We start from the raw sequence: 19580 nt of genomic DNA, 5'->3' as shown, positions 1-19580 counted from the left end.
ACAGATATGGAGAGAGAGAGAGGGGGGGGGAAGAGGGAGTAGACCTATCATACCTATGTGATGTGTGAGCCTGAATGTGTGTGAGAGGAGCATGTGTGAACTTTAGGGTCAGATGTTTTGGGATCTGTGGGTAGCTAGGGAATTCTAGGCTGAGGCAGGATTACTCCCAGATCACCATTAGCAAGGCTAAGGGTGAGAGGGCATGGGGGCACCCCTTACCCCCTCCTCCCCCAGGCCCTGAGAGGAGCACCAGTCACCTGGGGAGGAAGTGGGGTGGACAGGCTAGAATGGCTACAGTGTCCTGCTACCATTTACTTAACAGCTATTTTATTTTAGTGGGTGGGCTGGACACACACACACACACACACACACACACACACACACACACACACACACACACACACACACACACACACACACACACACACACACACACACACACACACACACACACACACACACACACACACACACACACACACTCCTGTGTTTTTCCAAGCTCCCCCCGCCAGCCTTACTGAGTGGAGCTTCTGATAGAGGCCACACGCGTTGCACACATATCCCCCGTTGGCATTCTTCCTCCACAGCGAGGTCTTGGTGGTCAGACAGTTGGCACAGAATACCCCTGAGCCTCGTCGTCTCTGAAAGCCAAATCAAGAGAGAGAGAGAGAGAGTCAGTCAGTCAGTCAGTGAGAAAATGGGTGCAAATATAAAGAAAGAGAGAGAGAGAGGAGAAAAAAGGTTGGAGCGGAGAAACATCATATCATCATCTGGGTTCATTGTATGAGTGTGGCAGGCAGCCCCACACACACACACACACACACAAACACATACACAAACATACACACTGCCCAATCAGAAGGTCAAGTTGGGCAGTGATAAATAGAACCCAGCTGATTCTCTCACTAATTAACTTTAGACTGATTAATGAGTCCGGTAAGATACCACTGAGTGTGAGACGACACCTGACCACTTCACTAGACAGAGATCAGCCTTAATCGCCTGCACCACTATGACAAGCTGATGAGACCTTTTTAGGAGCCTAATTTTCATGCTATAATCTTCACGTGTGGCACTGATTGTATAGGAAGCAATTCTGAGCCCATTTTCAAAAATTTTCAAACTTGGAAACGGTTTCTAATATTTTCTCTTTACTACATTTCAAGTATTTTCTTTTAACGTCCTCCTTAACCTTATTATTTCAAAAAGCCTAATAAATAACAATGCCCTGACCCATAAGGCAAGTACAGAAAGGCAGTAATGTCTAAATGAATCATTGGAGTGTCCGACCTTATCAAGTGCAGAACAACATATGAACTTAACAAGTGGTCGGTCCTGCCTTGCATGTGATCCGCAGTGCGGCTAGCCAGCTACATTGGCATTATCTAGATTAAGAGGCCTGTAAACGCCATTGTGCCATTTATTTAACTTCCGAAATGTTGTGTAGGGAGCCATGTCCTCTTCTCGCAAGAAAAATACAATGCTCCTAATTCTCTTCTGATACATTTAGAATGGAAAGCTTTTCTACGGACATAATATTGGCTCCAAATCCAGAGAGCTTTCTTGGCAGAGAAAGGATACTTGATTCATCGGGTGTTTCACAATGTATCAGTAAAAAGTTCTGGTGAGTAGCCAGTTCCCTATAGGGTAATTTTCCATCCAGATGCAAGCGCTATCGGAGGCCCATCGTCAGCTAAACTAATTATGATCTCGCATTTGCTGATGCCTGCTCACTCTAAAGTTTGACATCAGACATTAATCATAGATACAAGGAAAATGAAAAGAAGTGAAAAGGAATGAAGGGACGGTACCAGGGCGTGGCCATAAAGAATAAAACTTACAGCAATAATTGAATGAGATGGAGACATGTTTTTAGTGGGCTATCAGCAAGTGCAAAGTCGCTCTGACAATTAGCATTTTCAAGCACGGAACACAATTTGCGCTCTGCATGGCTGCTTGTGCTCCAATAAAATAACTCAATGTTGTCTCCCTAAAACCGTCCTTCAAACTGAAACACCAAATGACCTATTATTTCCAGATTCAACATTTCAGAATGTATTATTCTTAAGTGTGAAAATACAATCAACATTTACAATCAATTAGAATTATAAAACTAAAGTGTCTTTAATTTAACAATGACATCTATTGAACAATTACAAATTATTACCTGTTCAAATGAAATAAGTGTAGGCTCTAGCTAGCAAGCCGTCGATTTTGGACGTTTGAAAAGGTCCTGGGGACGTCGATATATGCCTTTGTCAGCCCCTCCCCCTCCAAAAAAATATCCCACAGCACTGTGCTTAAACTCACAAGGCTCAGAGCCAGAGCATGCTGCTTAGACCACTGTGCCACGGAAGTTCAGAATTCTCTAGCAAGCAGGGAGAGGACTTGATGATACTTAATGGAAACAACGCATTGTTTTTAATTATTTTTGTTTGAAGCCATCCCCACACCATAGCCCTAACATTAACAACTCAGAATTTATACCTAAACTTAACCCTTTGAGTTGTTTTTGTTTTAACCCTGTAACCACATGTAATTAACCCTGAAACCCCACGGAATGAATGGGTAAAAAAAATCTACTTTCATCCAATTATGGCAAATTCCGATCAGGTTGCTTGCTAGACCACGCAAATGTGTGCTACAGAACACCATCACTCTCAAATAAGAATGATTCTCTTTGTCAAAAAAAATATGCTTACAAATTATGGGCTAATCTATGGTTAGGATCAATGCTTAGGCTACTACCACAGAAGAAACCTGGACACAGAGAGGAACAAACACATTCCCAATCCCAAGGAGTTTTTAGGTGGTTGCCACATGGCTGGAATGACAGGTATGATTGATTGATTGATTTATTCTTTCCTATCCTGTTCTAGCGTTACAAGCTAAACACTGTGTCCATCATCATCCCTGTGTTTTCTTCCCCCTCCAGGCTCATGCCCGAACCCCGACTGCCTCGGCCAAATTACTCACACGTGTTTTGCTTAGAGTCACAGACACTTCCAACAGCTGGAAAGTGTAAATGTTTACAGGTTGAGCACAGCTCGAGCTGATAGCAGTCCTATTTGTCTCGCTCAACATGTATCTCCTTCTCCTTGCCTCTAGACAAGTTGGGCTTCGACCAACAAACAACAGCTAAGACTGGCACATGGTTTATGAACTGATACACAAAATGAAGCCTGATTCAAAACTTAAGAGTTTTAGACAGAATCATTAGATCATTTGTTTTGTTTTGTCCATATGTAGCTTGTTTTTGGTCGCAGGTTTAGGAATGGCTGAAGAATTGCAACATTTACTTGGAGCTAACTCTGCAAATAGCACTGCTGGGTGATTTAAAAAGTCATAGTCAATCGATCAATAATACAATAATACTCTTAGCAAAAAAATGTATCTTTAATTTACAATTTAGAAACTATGAGAATAGAAAGGTTCAGAACTATGTGAAATATCACGGCACAGTTGAAAAATATATGGCAAATGGATGGTGTTCAGAGATATATGGGAGGGGTTAAGTGGTGGGACTAAAAGGTGGGACTAAAAACAACAAGATAACTAATGTAAAATATACTGTGTCCGTAAAATGTATATAGGTTCAGAACTTTTGTGAAACAGCACAAATAAAAAATATATGGCAAATAGAAATCAAAACTGGGTGGTCTTCAGAGATAGATGAGAGGGGTTGAGGTTAGCTGAAGGGGCTAAAAACAAAGGAAAATATATTTACAAAAAATATACGGGGGATTGGAAATGATGCAGACAATTACATTGATGGAAGCCAAAACTATCTGCAATATTAAATCTGATCTACCCCCTAAAAAAAAAACAGTTAAGACTTGTAGTGAATTGTAGACATACTTTGCCCAGGCTGATAGCTAGGCTACCATATAAAAGTCCATCAGAGACATGCCATCAGACAATATGTCTTCCTCTTCCAAGTGAAATATTCTCCCTTTATTCAGTGAGTGGAGCAGCCAGTGGTGGAGCTCGGTCCAAGGTGATCTGAAGTGACATTTTACAACAAGTGGCGTGTGGCTCGATCTGCAATAAATAACCTGCAACAGTGGTCTGCTGAACTGTAATCAATAGAGCAGGCGACGAGATCTACTCAATCAAAGAGATACTCACTTCATACATAAATGATAGCAAAAGAAACTACAACAAATGTGTTGTCTTATAGACCTCTTAACACTACTACACATTGACATAAAACATAAATGCAAATATATCTGAAGAACACTAAACATAATAACACACACACTCTACGTACAAGTACATTGTAGTATTGTTATATTGCTGTATTATGGATTTTGTATTGTAGATACACTATACAGTGCATTCGGAAAGTATTCAAACACCTTGATTTTTTCAACATTTTGTTACGTTACAGGCTTATTCTAAAATGGATTTAAAAAATGTTTTCCTTCTCATCAATCTACACACAACAACCCATAATGACTAAGCATATTTATAAAAAATAAAACACTGCAATATCACATTTACGTAAGTATTCAGACCCTTTACTCAGTACTTTGTTGAAGCCCCTTTGGCAGCGATTACAGCCTCGAGTCTTCTTGGGTATGACGCTACAAGCTTTGCACACCTGTATTTGGGGAGTTTCTCCCATTCTTGTCTGCGGATCCTCTCAAGCTCTGTCGCTGCACAGCTATTTTCAGGTCTCTCCAGAGATGTTAGATCGGGTTCAAGTCTGGGCTCTGGCTAGGTCACTCAAGGACATTCAGAGACTTGTCCCGAAGCCACTTCTGCATTGTCTTAGCTGTGTGCTTAGGGTCGTTGTCCTGTTGGAAGGTGAAACTTCACGCCAGTCTGAGGTCCTGAGTGCTCTGGAGCAGGTTTTCATCAAGGATCTCTCTGCACTTTGCTCTGTTCATATTTCCCTCGATCCTGAGCAGTCTCCCAGTCCCTGCCGCTGAAAAACATCCCCACAGCCTGATGCTGCCACCACCATGCTTCACCGTAGGGATGGTGCCAGGTTTTCTACAGACGTGATGCTTGGCATTCAGGCCAAAGAGTTAAATCTTGGTTTCATCAGACCAGAGAATCTTGTTTCTCATGGTCTAAGAGTCCTTTAGGTGCCTTTTGGCAAACTCCAAGGAGGTTGTCATGTGCCTTTTACTGAGGAGTGGCTTCTATCTGGCCACTCTACCATAAAGGCCACTCACCTCCCTGACCAATGCCCTTCTCCCCCAATTGCTGTTTGGCCGGGCGGCCAGCTTTAGGAAGAGTCTTGGTGGTTCCAAACGTCTTCCATTTAAGAATGATGGAGGCCACTGTGTTCTTGGGGACCATTTGCACACACTGTATATAGACTTTCTTTTTTTTCTAGTATATAGACTTTATTTTTTTCCTATTGTGTTATTGACTATACACTTGTTTATTCCATTTGTAACTCTGTGTTGTTGTTTGTGTCGCACTGCTTTGCTTTATCCTGTTAGGGCTAGGGGGCAGTATTGACACGGCCGGATAAAAAACGTACCCGATTTAATCTGGTTACTACTCCTGCCCAGTAACTAGAATATGCATATAATTATTGGCTTTGGATAGAAAACACCCTAAAGTTTCTAAAACTGTTTGAATGGTGTCTGTGAGTATAACAGAACTCATATGGCAGGCCAAAACCTGAGAAGATTCCATGCAGGAAGTGGCCTGTCTGACAAGTTGTTGTTCATCTTGGCTCTTTTTATTGAAGACTGAGGATCTTTGCTATAACGTGACACTTCCTACGGCTCCCATAGGCTCTCAGAGCCCGGGAAAAAGCTGAACGATATCGAGGCAGCCTCTGGCTGAAACACATTATCGCGTTTGGCAAGTGGCCGATCAGAGTACTATGGGCTTAGGCGCGTGCCCGAGTCGACCCCATGCTTTATTTTCTTTCGTCTGTTTACCTAAACGCAGATTCCCGGTCGGAATATTATCGCTTTTTTATGAGAAAAATGGCATAAAAATTGATTTTAAACAGCGGTTGACATGCTTCGAAGTACAGTAATGGAATATTTAGAATTTTTTTGTCACGAATTGCACCATGCTCGTCACCCTTATTTACCCTTTCGGATAGTGTCTTGAATGCACGAACAAAACGCCACTATTTGTATATAACAATGGATTATTTGGGACCAAACCAACATTTGTTATTGAAGTAGAAGTCCTGGGAGTGCATTCTGACGAAGAACAGCAAAGGTAATAACATTTTTCTTATAGTAAATCTGACTTTGGTGAGTGCTAAACTTGCAGGGTGTCTAAATAGCTAGCCCTGTGATGCCGTGCTATCTACTGAAAATATTGCAAAATGTGCTTTCACCGAAAAGCTATTTTAAAATCAGACATATCGAGTGCATAGAGGAGTTCTGTATCTATAATTCTTAAAATAATTGTTATGCTTTTTGTGAACGTTTATCGTGAGTAATTTAGTAAATTCACCGGCAGTGTTCGGTGGGAATGCTAGTCACATGCTAGTCACATGCTAATGTAAAAAGCTGGTTTTTGATATAAATATGAACTTGATTGAACAAAACATGCATGTATTGTATAACATAATGTCCTAGGGTTGTCATCTGATGAAGATCATCAAAGGTTAGTGCTGCATTTAGCTGTGGTTTGGGTTTATGTGACATTATATGCTAGCTTGAAAAATGGGTGTCTGATTATTTCTGGCTGGGTACTCTGCTGACATAATCTAATGTTTTGCTTTCGTTGTAAAGCCTTTTTGAAATCAGACAGTGTGGTTAGATTAACGAGAGTCTTGTCTTTAAAATGGTGTAAAATAGTCATATGTTTGAAAAATTGAAGTTTTTGCATTTTTGAGGTATTTGAATAACGCGCCACGGGATTACACTGGCTGTTGAGTAGGCAAGTGTCCCACCTAGCCCATAGAGGTTGTCTTGGCCAGGTCGCAGTTGTAAATGAGAACTTGTTCTCAACTAGCCTACCTGGTTAAATAAAGGTGAAATAAAATAAAAAAGTAAAAATGCTCCAGACATTTTTTGGTATACTTCCCCAGATCTGTGCCTCAACACAATCCTGTCTTGGAGCTCTACGGACAACTCCTTCGACCTCAAGGCTTGGTTTTAGCTCTGATATGCACTGTCAACTGTGGGACCTTATATAGACAGGTGTGTGCCTTTCCAAATCATGTTTTTTATAATTTTACAAAAAAGAAGACTGGTGGATGTAATCACTGCCAAAGGTTCTTCAACAAAGTATTGAGTAAAGGGTCTGAATACTTATGTAAATGTGATATATATATATATAAAAAGTAAAATATAAATGAGCAAACATTGTCATTACGGGGTATTGTGTGTAGATTGATGAGGAAAATGTGTATATAATCCATTTTAGAATAAAGCTGCAATGTAACAAAAAGTGTGTGTATGTGTCTGGGGAGTCTCTCTCCAGTACGTTCAAGTGTCAATTACACAGAAAAGCAACAGAAAAAGCAACTGTTTTCGTTTTGTCATTATGCGGTATTGTGTGTAGATTGATGAGGAAAATGTTTTATATAAGCCATTTTAGAATAAGGCTGCAATGTAACAAAATGTTGAAAAAGTCAAGAGGTCTGAATACTTTCCGAATGCACTGTATATACTTAAGTATGTGTACACCGCTTCAAATGAGTGGTTTTAGCTATTTCAGCCACGCCCATTTCTGACAGGTGTATAAAATCGAGCACACAGCCATGCAATCTCCATAGACAAACATTGGCAGTAGAACGGCCTTACCGAAGAGCTCAGTGACTTTCAACGTGGCACCGTCATAGGATGCCACCTTTCCAACAAGTCAGTTTGTTAAATTTCTGCCATGCTAGAGCTGCCCCGGTCAACCGTAAGTGCTGTTATTGTAAAGTAATAAAATACTAATACAAAAATACACCAGGAAAAATAGGTAGTGTATGTTGAACAAATACTTGTTCTGGTTAATTTGAGGTTCCAGCTGTCCATACCATGTACCATATGAGCTCATGTTCCTAGCAGTTTACTACTGCAGTTTCACTAATCAGGCCCAATCAAGACATGTCTGCAGTCCTGTGTATAGCATGTCATTATTGCCAGTTGTGTTGGTAGGTGGCTGGGACTGGTGGGGGGTTTTGGAATGTGTGTGTGCGCGGGCGCAGGTGCGTGCATTTGTGCGCATGGATGAGGAAGTGTGTGTGTGTGTGTGAGAATGCATGCATGTGCGTGTGTGTGTATGTGTCCGGGGGGGTCTCTCTCCAGTAAGTTCAAGTGTCAATTACACAGGAAAAGCAACAGAAATAGTCCACCCTTGTCAAATGGCTCACAGTTCCAGACTTCCTTTTCAATTATCATCTAGGTCTGCTCTGCCATCTGTAAAAACGAAGCCATACCTAGGCTTGCAAGGTTTGGCCTCTTTTTCGTAAAAATATATATATTTTTTTAAACAGCTGCAGCCTGGATGACTTAGGCAGCTCTTAGGACAGAGAGAAGAAATAAAAAAAATGACAGAAAGAGAAAGCTCTGATTGTCTTTGTTTTCCCTAAGTGCAAAAGGACAATTTTTCTCTCTCCTGCCAGGTATCAGGCGGCGGGGCGGCTCTGCCTTGGCGACTGCGGTGATGTATTGTTTTTTTGCCAGGGAGCGAGCTACTGTGAGAGTGGTCCCTGTTTCTCCACTGACCTGCCTCAGTTCATCACTGTATCTGGTCCTCACACTGATCCTGCTATCTGGGATCTGTCGGCCGCCCTGCGAGCTACCATGCATTTATACTTCACGCTGCACAGATGCTACTGCTGCTGCTACTGCTGCTGGTGGTGCTGCTGGTGCTGTTACTTCTGCTGGTGGTACTGCTGCTGGTGCTGTGTAACTTAGCCGTATAAATAGAATCTATACCTCAGACCTCCCCATTCAAGTCAACGATGGTATAATTGGTGGACTGGCAGCCATTGAGAGTGTACCCATGAGAATTGCCAGAGTTAGAGGTTCCAAGAGGCCCTTTCTAGAGATTTTATTTATTTGGACTGAGAAAGAACAGCCACCAGGTACCCTACGATCCACCTTCAACCAAATATGACCTGCAGCAACCCTTCAACACATTTTCTGAGCTACAGTACAGCAGTAACAGACTCATCCATAACACTATGGCAACACTTAACTTACAGTGAATACTTGAATTATCTGAGTTCCAAAGTATGATATTCCCTGTACTGCACAGCGAACTGCAAGAAACTAAATAGAAAAACTTAGAGCAATAAGCATGAACGGGCCATGTTATTAGTCCAGATACCTGTGATAAATGACTCTGAGGTACCGTAGGTACTGTAGGTGTTGCATGAGAATTCTGTTTGTCTGTGATTGATTATTAATGCCTTCTGTTCCGTCGGCGTGCCTAAAGACGCCACCCACTCTTTCCATCCTCCCGGTGAGGGGAATGCTGGATAATTAGACCTGGAACCGTAATTACATGGATTTATTTATCCGGCCAGGTGAGGGGAGTGGGCGAGGACTTTCCACCCATTACCCGCCACTTCATCATGAGGTTTCATTTCAGTTATATTAGTACCATTCATTTATTTAAGTTATATTACAATAAAAAGTGAATTCAGTTATTTAAGCAAAAGTACCTAATACTAGCTTAAATATCAAATATGAATGTTAATCCATTTTTAGGATTGAAAACATCAACTAGTAATTAGTAATAAAACCATACAGATTCTTGCCATAGTTGTGAGCGGCAAATAGTGAGAGAGAGAGAGAAAGAGTGAGAAAGAGAAAGCGAGAGAGAGAGCGAGAGAGACAGACAGAGAGTGAGAGAGAGCAAGAGAGACAGAGAGAGAGAAAGAGAGAGAGAGGGAGAGAGAGAGAGGGAGAGAGAGAGAGAGCTTGTGGTCTAAATCGACTGCTTATAAACAAAGCTCTTGAAATGAAATTACATTTAATTCACTTAACTAATCTGCAGGGGCACTTACATTAAATAACAATTATTTAATCAGCTGCGGGGAAATTAGGTGAACCCCTACTGACAATTTCAATTTCTGAAATCCTGCGTCAACATTTTGGGCTTGGGCGCTAGCATCTCGTTGCCTTCAGCGCACATCTGGTTACAATTCCAGACATATCGAACCATCAAGTCCTATCTTGCTAGGAGGTTATCCCTGGTTTACGCAAATCCAGTGTCTCTCACTAAATTGCTTCCCTAATTGTATAATTTGGTTTGAGTTGAATAAATTACGTTTAATTTATTCCTGCAAGAGGTATTCCTCGCCAGAATCTAAAAAGAGGATATTGGGAGGTCACAGTAATAAAAGGAGAACACTGGGAATACACTTTTCCTTGGTGCTCTTCAATTTGCTGCTAACACACTATCATGTGAATGCACGAACACACACACACACACACACACACAGACACACACACAAACACACACACACACACACACACACACACACACACACACACACACACACACACACACACACACACACACACACACACACACACACACACACACACACACTAATGCATGAACTCATGCGCACACAAGGACACAGACATACGCACACACACAACACAGGCGCGCACACACACACACAAACACACCTACACACACATGCACACACACACACAGACACTCACTGCACTGTGGCGAGGTTGAGCTCACACATTATTAGAGTGCAATGGAAGCCAGTTCCACTCTTAAGTTCAGCAAACTCTCTTTCAAAAAGGTTCTGACACAAAATGACAGGATAGGAGCATTAAATCAACCTTACACACCAAACCAGACATTTGCTTTTACTTTTTCTGCGCTCATTCCTTTTTTTCTTTTTTTCCCCTAATGCATATTGGTGATCTCACAACGCGGCCTCTGTTCCCCCTATTTTAATGAAAAATAAAGTACGCAGCTTGACAACAGACGTAATAGCTATAAATGTCGAGAGCCAGGCTAACCCACAGCAAAATGCCTGTAGTCCTCTGCTAAATACACCACATATATACCCCCCATAACATATTTGATTAACTAAACTGATCTTAGCTGAGGAAAAATACCCCATGTATTAATGAGAGAGAACCGTTGTCGTCGTAAATAAAATGTTTGTCATATCTGCACCAGCTCCCATGCTCCCTATAATTACACGCCAATGTTTTTGAGGCCATCTTAAATCCTTCATCTTGCTCTGATGAGGCCACATCAAGACATATGAAAGAGCACAGATCAAAGGAGAGTTGAGTATCTGGAGGAGGGACACAAGTCTATCATTATAGTTTAACCCTAGATGCACACAGAGCCATATAACAGACATCTACAGTATCATAAATAGCACATGTTCAGTACAATAGTAGCAGTGTACAATAAGCTGATGTGAACCAGGACCCAGTAGTGTAGAGAGAGCAAAAGATGAAAGCTGGTTCAACGTGAAATAAAGGACGGCTTATGCACACCACTATAATCAATTCCTGAATGGGAACAATGCCCTGTTTTTCCATCTAGCCCTTTAGCTAAATGCATTTTCCTTTTCACCCTTTCCCTAGTCTCAATGTATTGTCTGTCTCTGTGTTGTCTGTGTCCTGTGATATGAAGAGTCCTTTTGAGAGGCCAGTTCTGAGGAGGGAGGACGTATCCTGGCAGGATGACAGAGGGGGCAGGAAGCTACAATGTGGTTGGTACAATGGCTCTCACTGCTAACTGTGTCACCTGTCACCTTGTGTCACTGCCATCGCCTGTCACTCCCGTGCTGTGTGTGGCTGTGTGTGACAGTGTGTGGCACTCCAAAGGTGGGGATATGTGGCACAGGCACAATATAATCTCACCTGGAGGACAATGGAAGTCACAAGACAATGGGGTCCTTCTGTGGAAGGAGGTTGGGAATGCAATGACATCAACACATTCTGAGGGAGCTGTGACCATGACCCGTGTGACACATTAGGACCAGCGAGGTCACTGTCAGTCAGAGTGGTAGGCTAAAGAGAAGGATGATTAGCCCAGTTCTTCCTCATTCATTTACCTGTCTCTTGTTATGTTGGTCTGCACTCTTAGTATGGGTGGAATGTCTTATAGCCAATTGAGTGTGGGATAGAGGATTGTTCATTGCCTGAGGTGATAAGTATGTTTAGGGGGAGAGGGAACAACGTTTGGCTTCCTAATTGCTGGCCTCGTTCGATCGAAAAATCTGCTTTGCAAATTCAATAGAGAATTATTCAGAGACTGTTGTAAATGCCATCATCTTTGTCGTCATCCCAAATAAATCCACAGCAACATTTTCAAATTTTCTTTGACCGCCAAATACAATGACTTGTAATTGCTGGTCAAAGTCACAGGGCTTCATTGCAGTACACTAGTGATCTATCAGCTTGTGATGGATTTCATAATAGTAAAATTGGTATGTAAAGAAATCCCATTCCCAACATGTATTTTTCTTTGCATACCAATTTTACTATTACAAAATCATTTTTGATCAATATGATGATTTCTGTATGTATTTCTTACTTTAGTTTAGCCCACAGGTACATGTTATATCAATGAAATATATTAATTGAAATTAATATTGTACCTGTAAACCCCCAACAAAAAATGTCAAAACAAATTAAAACTTGGTCAAAACATACTATGTCTTATTTTGAGGAATTTTGACGGATGTCACATCTATGCTAATATGGCCAAAAAATTACTAGCTGGCTAACCAACAACTGTGAAGATGTATCTGAGAGACAAAAAGTGCTCATTGTGCAACTTTATGTTTTCAATAAACATCGGAGACTAAATATAGTTTACATAACTTCAATTTGTCCCAATGCTTTTTTGAGTTTTCAATTAGTAGGATTAGGCTTTTGGCTATTTGGTTCACAGGAGGGATTTTGTATCAGTCTTGCATGACTTCTGTCATATTAATTCATGTTTTGCTCAACTGTAACGTTTGTTCAAATTTCTCATTCAATTTTCTATCTTACTATTGTTTGTTCTATCTCTCTCATTATTACCATATGCTTACCATATTTGTAGTTAAATAAAAAACAACTTTAAACTTTCTGCCATAGCCTAGAACTCCGTTAGATAAACTAATTGTTTAATCATGAAATATCGCGGCGGGAGAAATCCGCTACTGGAGAGTGAGAAAAAAGTTTTATGACCTGGACATTTTGCGCTGCTTTGGTGAAACTTAGCCATGTCTACATTGTTCTCTTGCATTCTGTAAATATAACATATTAATTGAAATAAGCTATAGCAAATAGGAATATAGGCAATTTACTCAGAATGTCACCCATGCACTGCCCTACTGGGCACTGCCTGACTTCGCTCTTCTCTTAACTCCGCGAGGCCAGTCAAGCTGAAAAGGGTTTATTATCATCTGTCATATCAGGATGTCGTCACCATCAACGATGGCTGTCAATCATCCTCAACAGACGATACTATCGGAATATCGCCTAAGAAAGAGACACCAAGATAACCGGCCAGAGGTAAACTCTGGCACAATTTGGTTTAATAGTCTGTGTGCCGTAAAGCTCTGTGGAAACGAGGACACACAAACCTCAATTCACCTCGCCCTGAAGGGAAACACACACACACATGCACACAAACACACAGCCCTCACCGCTGACAGTTTTTCCCTCTCTGTACACTGTACACCATTCACTACCTGCACATGAGCTGATGGAAGCATTTCCAGAAGCAGAGAGAGTCATACCCTTCAGTTTGTAGATGGTTTACAGCTGAGTGCACTGTCCTATTTTTCCAGTAGTTACATAGCCAGAAAAATCATAGTCATCGTCCAAAGATAATTCTAGTAGGAAAATAAATACATGTGATCGTGTTAGGGTGAATCTGTCTGGAAACAGAAAGCTCCTTTGTGACTACACAAAAATAAAAAAGGTCAAGTATTGTGGATATTCCATCCATACACACTCTTTCACAGCGGAATTGCAGCATATTTTCTGTATTTCTATTAGAATCTGTCTACCAAGGTCTCTACGCATCATCTCACACTCAGGGATTTTACAAAATAACCCATGCAGAGAGAGAGAGAGAGAGAGAGAGAGAGAGAGAGAGAGAGAGAGGAAAGAGAAAGAGAAAGAGAAAGAGAGAGAGAGAGAGAAGGAAAGAGAGGATATATTGAAGTGCTTCATGTTTACAATAGTCTGGGCTCCTGGTGGCTCTGTTCAATTTGTAAAGGTTAAATAATCCCTACAGAGCTCACTGAACCTAAAGTAACACAGTGGATGCAGGAAATCCAATGGACTGCATTTATTAGACTACTGGAGAGGCAGGCATGGTTCTATGCAGGCAGTGACGCAGTCTAAACTCTTCCAGCCAGACACCGAAAAACCTACTGTACTCCGGTACGTTGCACCACATTTTACTCACCACCACATCAATTCACCAAACAGACTCAGAGATAGACTGAAAGATTCTAGCCTACAGTACACTACAGTACACTACAGCACACTACAGTACACTACAGTACACTACAGTACACTACAGTACACTACAGCACGTCGCACAACATCTTATTCAACATTGTGTCTTTGCCATAGACACTAATGATGTCTGAGCGTAGTACACCAATCCATCACCCCCATCACCCAAATAGTTCCGACACTCAAATCAAATAACCAGAAAAACATGTTGCATCATCGGATGAGGTGTTACGAGGAAAGGAGGGTCCCTTTCTCTAATGTCATGCTAGCCTAGCACCATGTCTTCAGTGAGCAACACAAATCACATTAACAAGGCGACAGAGCGTCCCCCTCTCTCTCACTGTGACAACACCTCGGCCACAACCGCAAAGTTGAGTCTACTGAAGAGAGAAAACTGAGTTAGCTGCCACCTACGGGTTTAATGAAGGAAAAATAGCTTGTTTGGGGCAATTTAGTCAATCGTCTCATAGTCATAGAGGAGAGGCTTCCTGACATGATCTACTCAATACATGTGAAACGCAGTGGTGTAGATGCAGAAACCTCGGCTGAGTCCCAAATGACACTCTATTCCCTATATAGAGCACTACTTTCGACCTGATCGAATAGGACTATGGTCAAAAGTAGTGTACTACATAGGGAATAGGGTGTCATTTGGTATGTAGACCTCTCCTTCACTCTGAATCTGGAAGTGGTATCCAAGCTTTATCGTCTCTGATAACGAGGATATTTACTGTTTCCCAAAACCTAAAATTAACCAAAATAAGACAAACTTTTTCAGAGGGGAGGCTGTTGTGAAAAGTTGAATTTCACTTTAAGAAGCAGAGTTGCGTGGGTGCTCGGCCAGCATGGCAACGAGACAGAGAAAGTTAGTTTAGCCCTGCTTTTGGTCTTAATTGCCTAGTAACCTTGGACAAGTAAGTCCTCCAAATGAGGGAATAAAGAGAGAGAGGAAGAATTTCTTTCCCTCCCAACTGAGGACAAAGGGAAATTTCATTTTGCTTAATTTGGATGATTAGGGTGTTTTCAGACAGGGGATAATGAATGGCACTTTATTGTATTAGGTCCTCCTCTAAACGACTGGAATAGGAGATCAAGCACTTTGGCCATGAGGCCGACACCTTCATCAGTCTTCTGAGTATAAACGCAGCCTTGTCAAATGACTTAACAGAGCTAATTAGAGCCAATAGAGTCCTGGATTGCTGATACAGAGGGAGGTGGGGAGGTGAGCAGAACGCCAGAAAAGCCATTCTGACCGGGAGAAGGAGGATTCAGAGGGAGGTGTACAGGTCGGCAGAAGAGCGATTTTGTCTGGGAGGAGGAGAATTTGGAGAGAGATGAGCAGGTTGGCAGAAGAGCCATTCAGGCCGAGAGGAGGAGGATTCGGAGGGCAGGGAGCAGGTCAGCAGAAGAGCTATTCTGGCCAGGAGGTAGGCTATCTGAGGTGGACTGGTGAACGAAGAACGGGTCCTACATGATGGCCACCTGGGAGCCTGATCTGGACCCCCAGTTCAGCACGACACAGGGTGAGATGACAATGGAGAGGGGGAAAAGTGTATATATACTTAACAAAATATAAACGCAACATTCAAAGATTGTACTGAGTTACAGTTCATAGAAGGAAATCAGTCAAATGAAATAAATTCATTAGTCCCTCATTTGTGACTTGTTTCAGGAAACTAGGCGTATGTCGTGCGTCGCTACTTCACAGGAGAGCCATTTGAACGTAAACATTTTTTTTTTAGTTTAAAAACTTTTTTTTTAACAAAATGCGTTTCTGGGCAGAAATGCCTTCTGGAACTTGTGAACTTTCATTTGCCTTAATAACAAACTTGTATGCCATCTGTAAATACGAATAAAATGGTTAAATTACAAGCTTAGTTGGTCTAGCCTTGGAAAAAGTCAGCAACCTTCCAGCTAGCCATGATTGGCTGACATAATGAGTGGGCTGGACATGCCGAGAGATGAGTTCAGATTGGTCTGCCATGTAGCTGGCTTCTGTTTATATCATGAGCTGGTCAGTATGTGTAGGTAATCCTTTCTAACTCAGGTTTTTTGAAAGCTATCACATTAGCTGGCTGGCTTATTGGCTAAAGTTACCTGTATGATCTGTGTAGTTATATAATTCGTATCGCAGAGAAATTTGCATTGCTAGTTATAGCCTAATCTTAGCTAGCTAATATTGAACCTGCAGATTCATGCAGGGTAGTAACGTTATGAGTTGATTCATTGTTAAGCTAGCTAGCTAGCTACATGTCTATACAAAAGACTCCACTACTATGCAATTAACAATTTCAATAGAATGTTCATAATGTCACTGCAACAACTATAGATGTAGCTGGTAAATTTGCTCTGCCTATCTACACCAATTTCGGAGCACTCTCATCTGAGTGTGCCAGAGCGCAGAATAACTGGCAAATTTACGAACGCTCAACACCTGTTGAATATGGCCGCTGTCAGTAAACGTTGGCAAAACAGCATAATTAAATTGTTGCCAGCAGCACAGCTGCAGTCACCAATGCTCAGGTTAACATAAAAACACTCTAACCAGCTCTGCTAGGGCGAGTAAAATGGTCAGAGAGAGCTGTTCTCTCATTTGTGTCTGGAAGTAGCTAGCAAGCTAGCCAACATTAGCCATTTAGCTTGGGTACCTGTTAGGTCAGAACGCTCGGATCAACCCTACTCCTCGGCCAGAGCGTCCAGTGAGCGCTCTAAACGCTCCGAGAGTGGAACGATCTGAATTTACAAAAATGACAATCTGACAGAGCGCACTCTGAGCACACTCTGGCACTCCAGATTAAATTTACGACACACCCGTAATATAAACCAGCCTTCAGTCTTGAAATCTTTGGTTGTTTAGTACATGGCCTCACATGTGAATCCTTAAAGAGATGGGTGGGGCTAAGGCTATAGATGGTGTGAACGATTCTGAATGGGTGTAGACAAAGAAGATTTCTCCACTAGGTGTACGAATGGCCATTTTCTCAAAACTTAGGTTACAAGTCAACTTTATCAACATTCAAAGCAGAATTACTTTCCCATTGTTCCTCAAATGTAGTGTATGATATACCATTTTCAAGCTCCGATTCTCTACTTCTATCCAATGTAAAAAACACAATTTCAAATTTTGCTACATAAGACCGAATCGAGCAGATCGTTCACATTTATGGATTTCACATGACTGGGCAGGAGCGCAGCCATGGGTAGGCCTGGGAGGGCATAAGCCCACCCACCTGAGAGCCAGGCCTACTCACTGGGGAGCCAAGCCCAGCCAATCGGAATTCGTTTTTACACAGAAAAGGGCTTTATTACAGACAGAAATACTCCTCAGCAACCCTCCTCAGACGATCCCGCAGGTGAAGAAGCCGGATGTGGAGTTCCTGGGCTGGCGTGGTTACACGTGGTTGTGAGGCCAGTTGGACGTACTTCCAAATTCTCTAAAATTATGTTGGAGGTGGCTTTTGGTAGAGAAATTAACATTACATTCTCTGGCAACAACTCTGTTGGACATTCCTGCAGTCAGCATGCCAATTACACGCACCCTCAAAACTTGAGACATCTGTGGCATTGTGTTGTGTGACAAAACTGCACATTTTAGAGTGGCCTTTTATTGTCCCCAGAAGAAGGTTCACCTGTGTAATGATCATGCTGTTTAATCCGCTTCTTGATATGCTACAACTGTCAGTTGGATAATTATCCTGGTAAAGGAGAAATGCTCACTAACAGAGATGTAAACAAATGTGAGCACAAAATTTGATAGAAATACGCTTTTTGTGTGTATGAAACATTTCTGGGATTTTTTATATCAGCTCATGAAACATGGGACCAACACTTAACATGTTGCGTTGCTATTTTTGTTCAGTGTATATACAGTGCTTTTGGAAAGTAACCAGACCCCTTGACTTTAGCCAAATTTCGTTACGTTACAGCCTTATTCTAAAATGGATGAACAAAAAAAAATCCTCAGCAATCTACACACAATACCCCATAATGACAAAGCGAAAACAGGTTTTTAGACATTTTTGCAAATATATAAAAAATTCTAAACTGAAATACCTTATTTACATAAGTATTCAGACCCTTTGCTATGAGAATTGAAATTAAGCTCAGGTGCACCCTGTTTCCATTGACCATCCTAGAAATGTTTCTACAATTTGTTTGGAGTTCACTGGTGGTCAATTCAATTGATTGGACATGATTTAGAAAGGCACACACCTGTCTATATAAGGTTCCCCAGTGCATGTCTAAGCAAAAACCAAGCCATGAGGTCGAAGGAATTGCCCGTAGAGCTCAGAAAAAGGATTGTGTCCAGGCACAGATCTGGGAAACCTGGTACCATCCCTACGGTGAAGCACGGTGGTGGCAGCATCATGCTGTGGGGATGTTTTTCAACAGCAAGGACGAAGGATCACCTTCCAACAGGACAATAACCCTAAGGACCAAGCCAAGACAATGCAGGAGTGGCTTCGGGACACGTCTCTGAATGTCCATGAGTGGCCCAGCCAGAGCACAGACATCTCTGGAGAGACCTGCAAATAGCCGTGCTGCAACGCTCCCCATCCAACCTGACAGAGCTTGAAAGGATCTGCAGAGAAGAATGGGAGAAACTCCCCAAATACAGGTGTGCAAAGCTTGTAGCGTCATACCCAAGAAGACTGGAGGCTGTAATCGCTGCTAAAGGTGCTTCAACAAAGTACTGAGTAAAGGGTCTGAATACTTATGTAAATGTGATATTTCAACAACAAAAAATATATAAATTAGCAAACATTTTGAAAATTCTTATTTTTGCTTTATCATTATGGGCTATTGTGTGTAGATTGATGAGGAAAATGTGTTTTTAAGCAATTTTAGAATTAGGCTGTAACCAAACAAATTGTGAAATAAGTCAAGGGGTCTGAATAATTTCCGAAGGCACTGTAAATGTAATATTATTATTTATTTTTATATAAATTAGCAAACATTTCTAAAAACCTGTTTTTTCTTTGTCATTATGAAGTATTGTGTATAGACTGATGAGGGAAAAAAACAATTTAATCAACTTTAGAATAGGGCTGTAACGTAACAAAATGTGTAAAAAGTCAAGGGGTCTGAATACATTCCGAAAGCACTGTATATATATATATATATAGTTTTCGCAAAGTCTGTCATGGTATTTTCCTGCGTTCCGTGTTCACCTTGACCCACATGACCTCCCCAGCACCACTA

The 19580-nt window shown here is 41.5% G+C and overlaps 1 protein-coding gene across 3 annotated transcripts in view; it reads right to left on the bottom strand.

Annotated features, from left to right (window-relative positions):
- The window catches only part of LOC106570399 (zinc finger transcription factor Trps1), a 174383-nt gene that overhangs the window by 13132 nt on the left and 141671 nt on the right, over positions 1–19580 (bottom strand). For all 3 annotated transcript variants that reach the window (XM_014142659.2, XM_014142661.2, XM_014142662.2), the window contains exon 6: positions 519–641. In XM_014142659.2, coding sequence (XP_013998134.1) covers positions 519–641 — 123 coding nt within the window. The remainder of the gene's footprint in view (positions 1–518; positions 642–19580) is intronic.

This window comes from Salmo salar, chromosome ssa14 (genome assembly GCF_905237065.1).
Source record: "Salmo salar chromosome ssa14, Ssal_v3.1, whole genome shotgun sequence".
Classification (NCBI taxonomy): Eukaryota; Metazoa; Chordata; class Actinopteri; order Salmoniformes; family Salmonidae; genus Salmo; species Salmo salar.
This window is presented reverse-complemented; position numbering and strand designations above follow the sequence as displayed.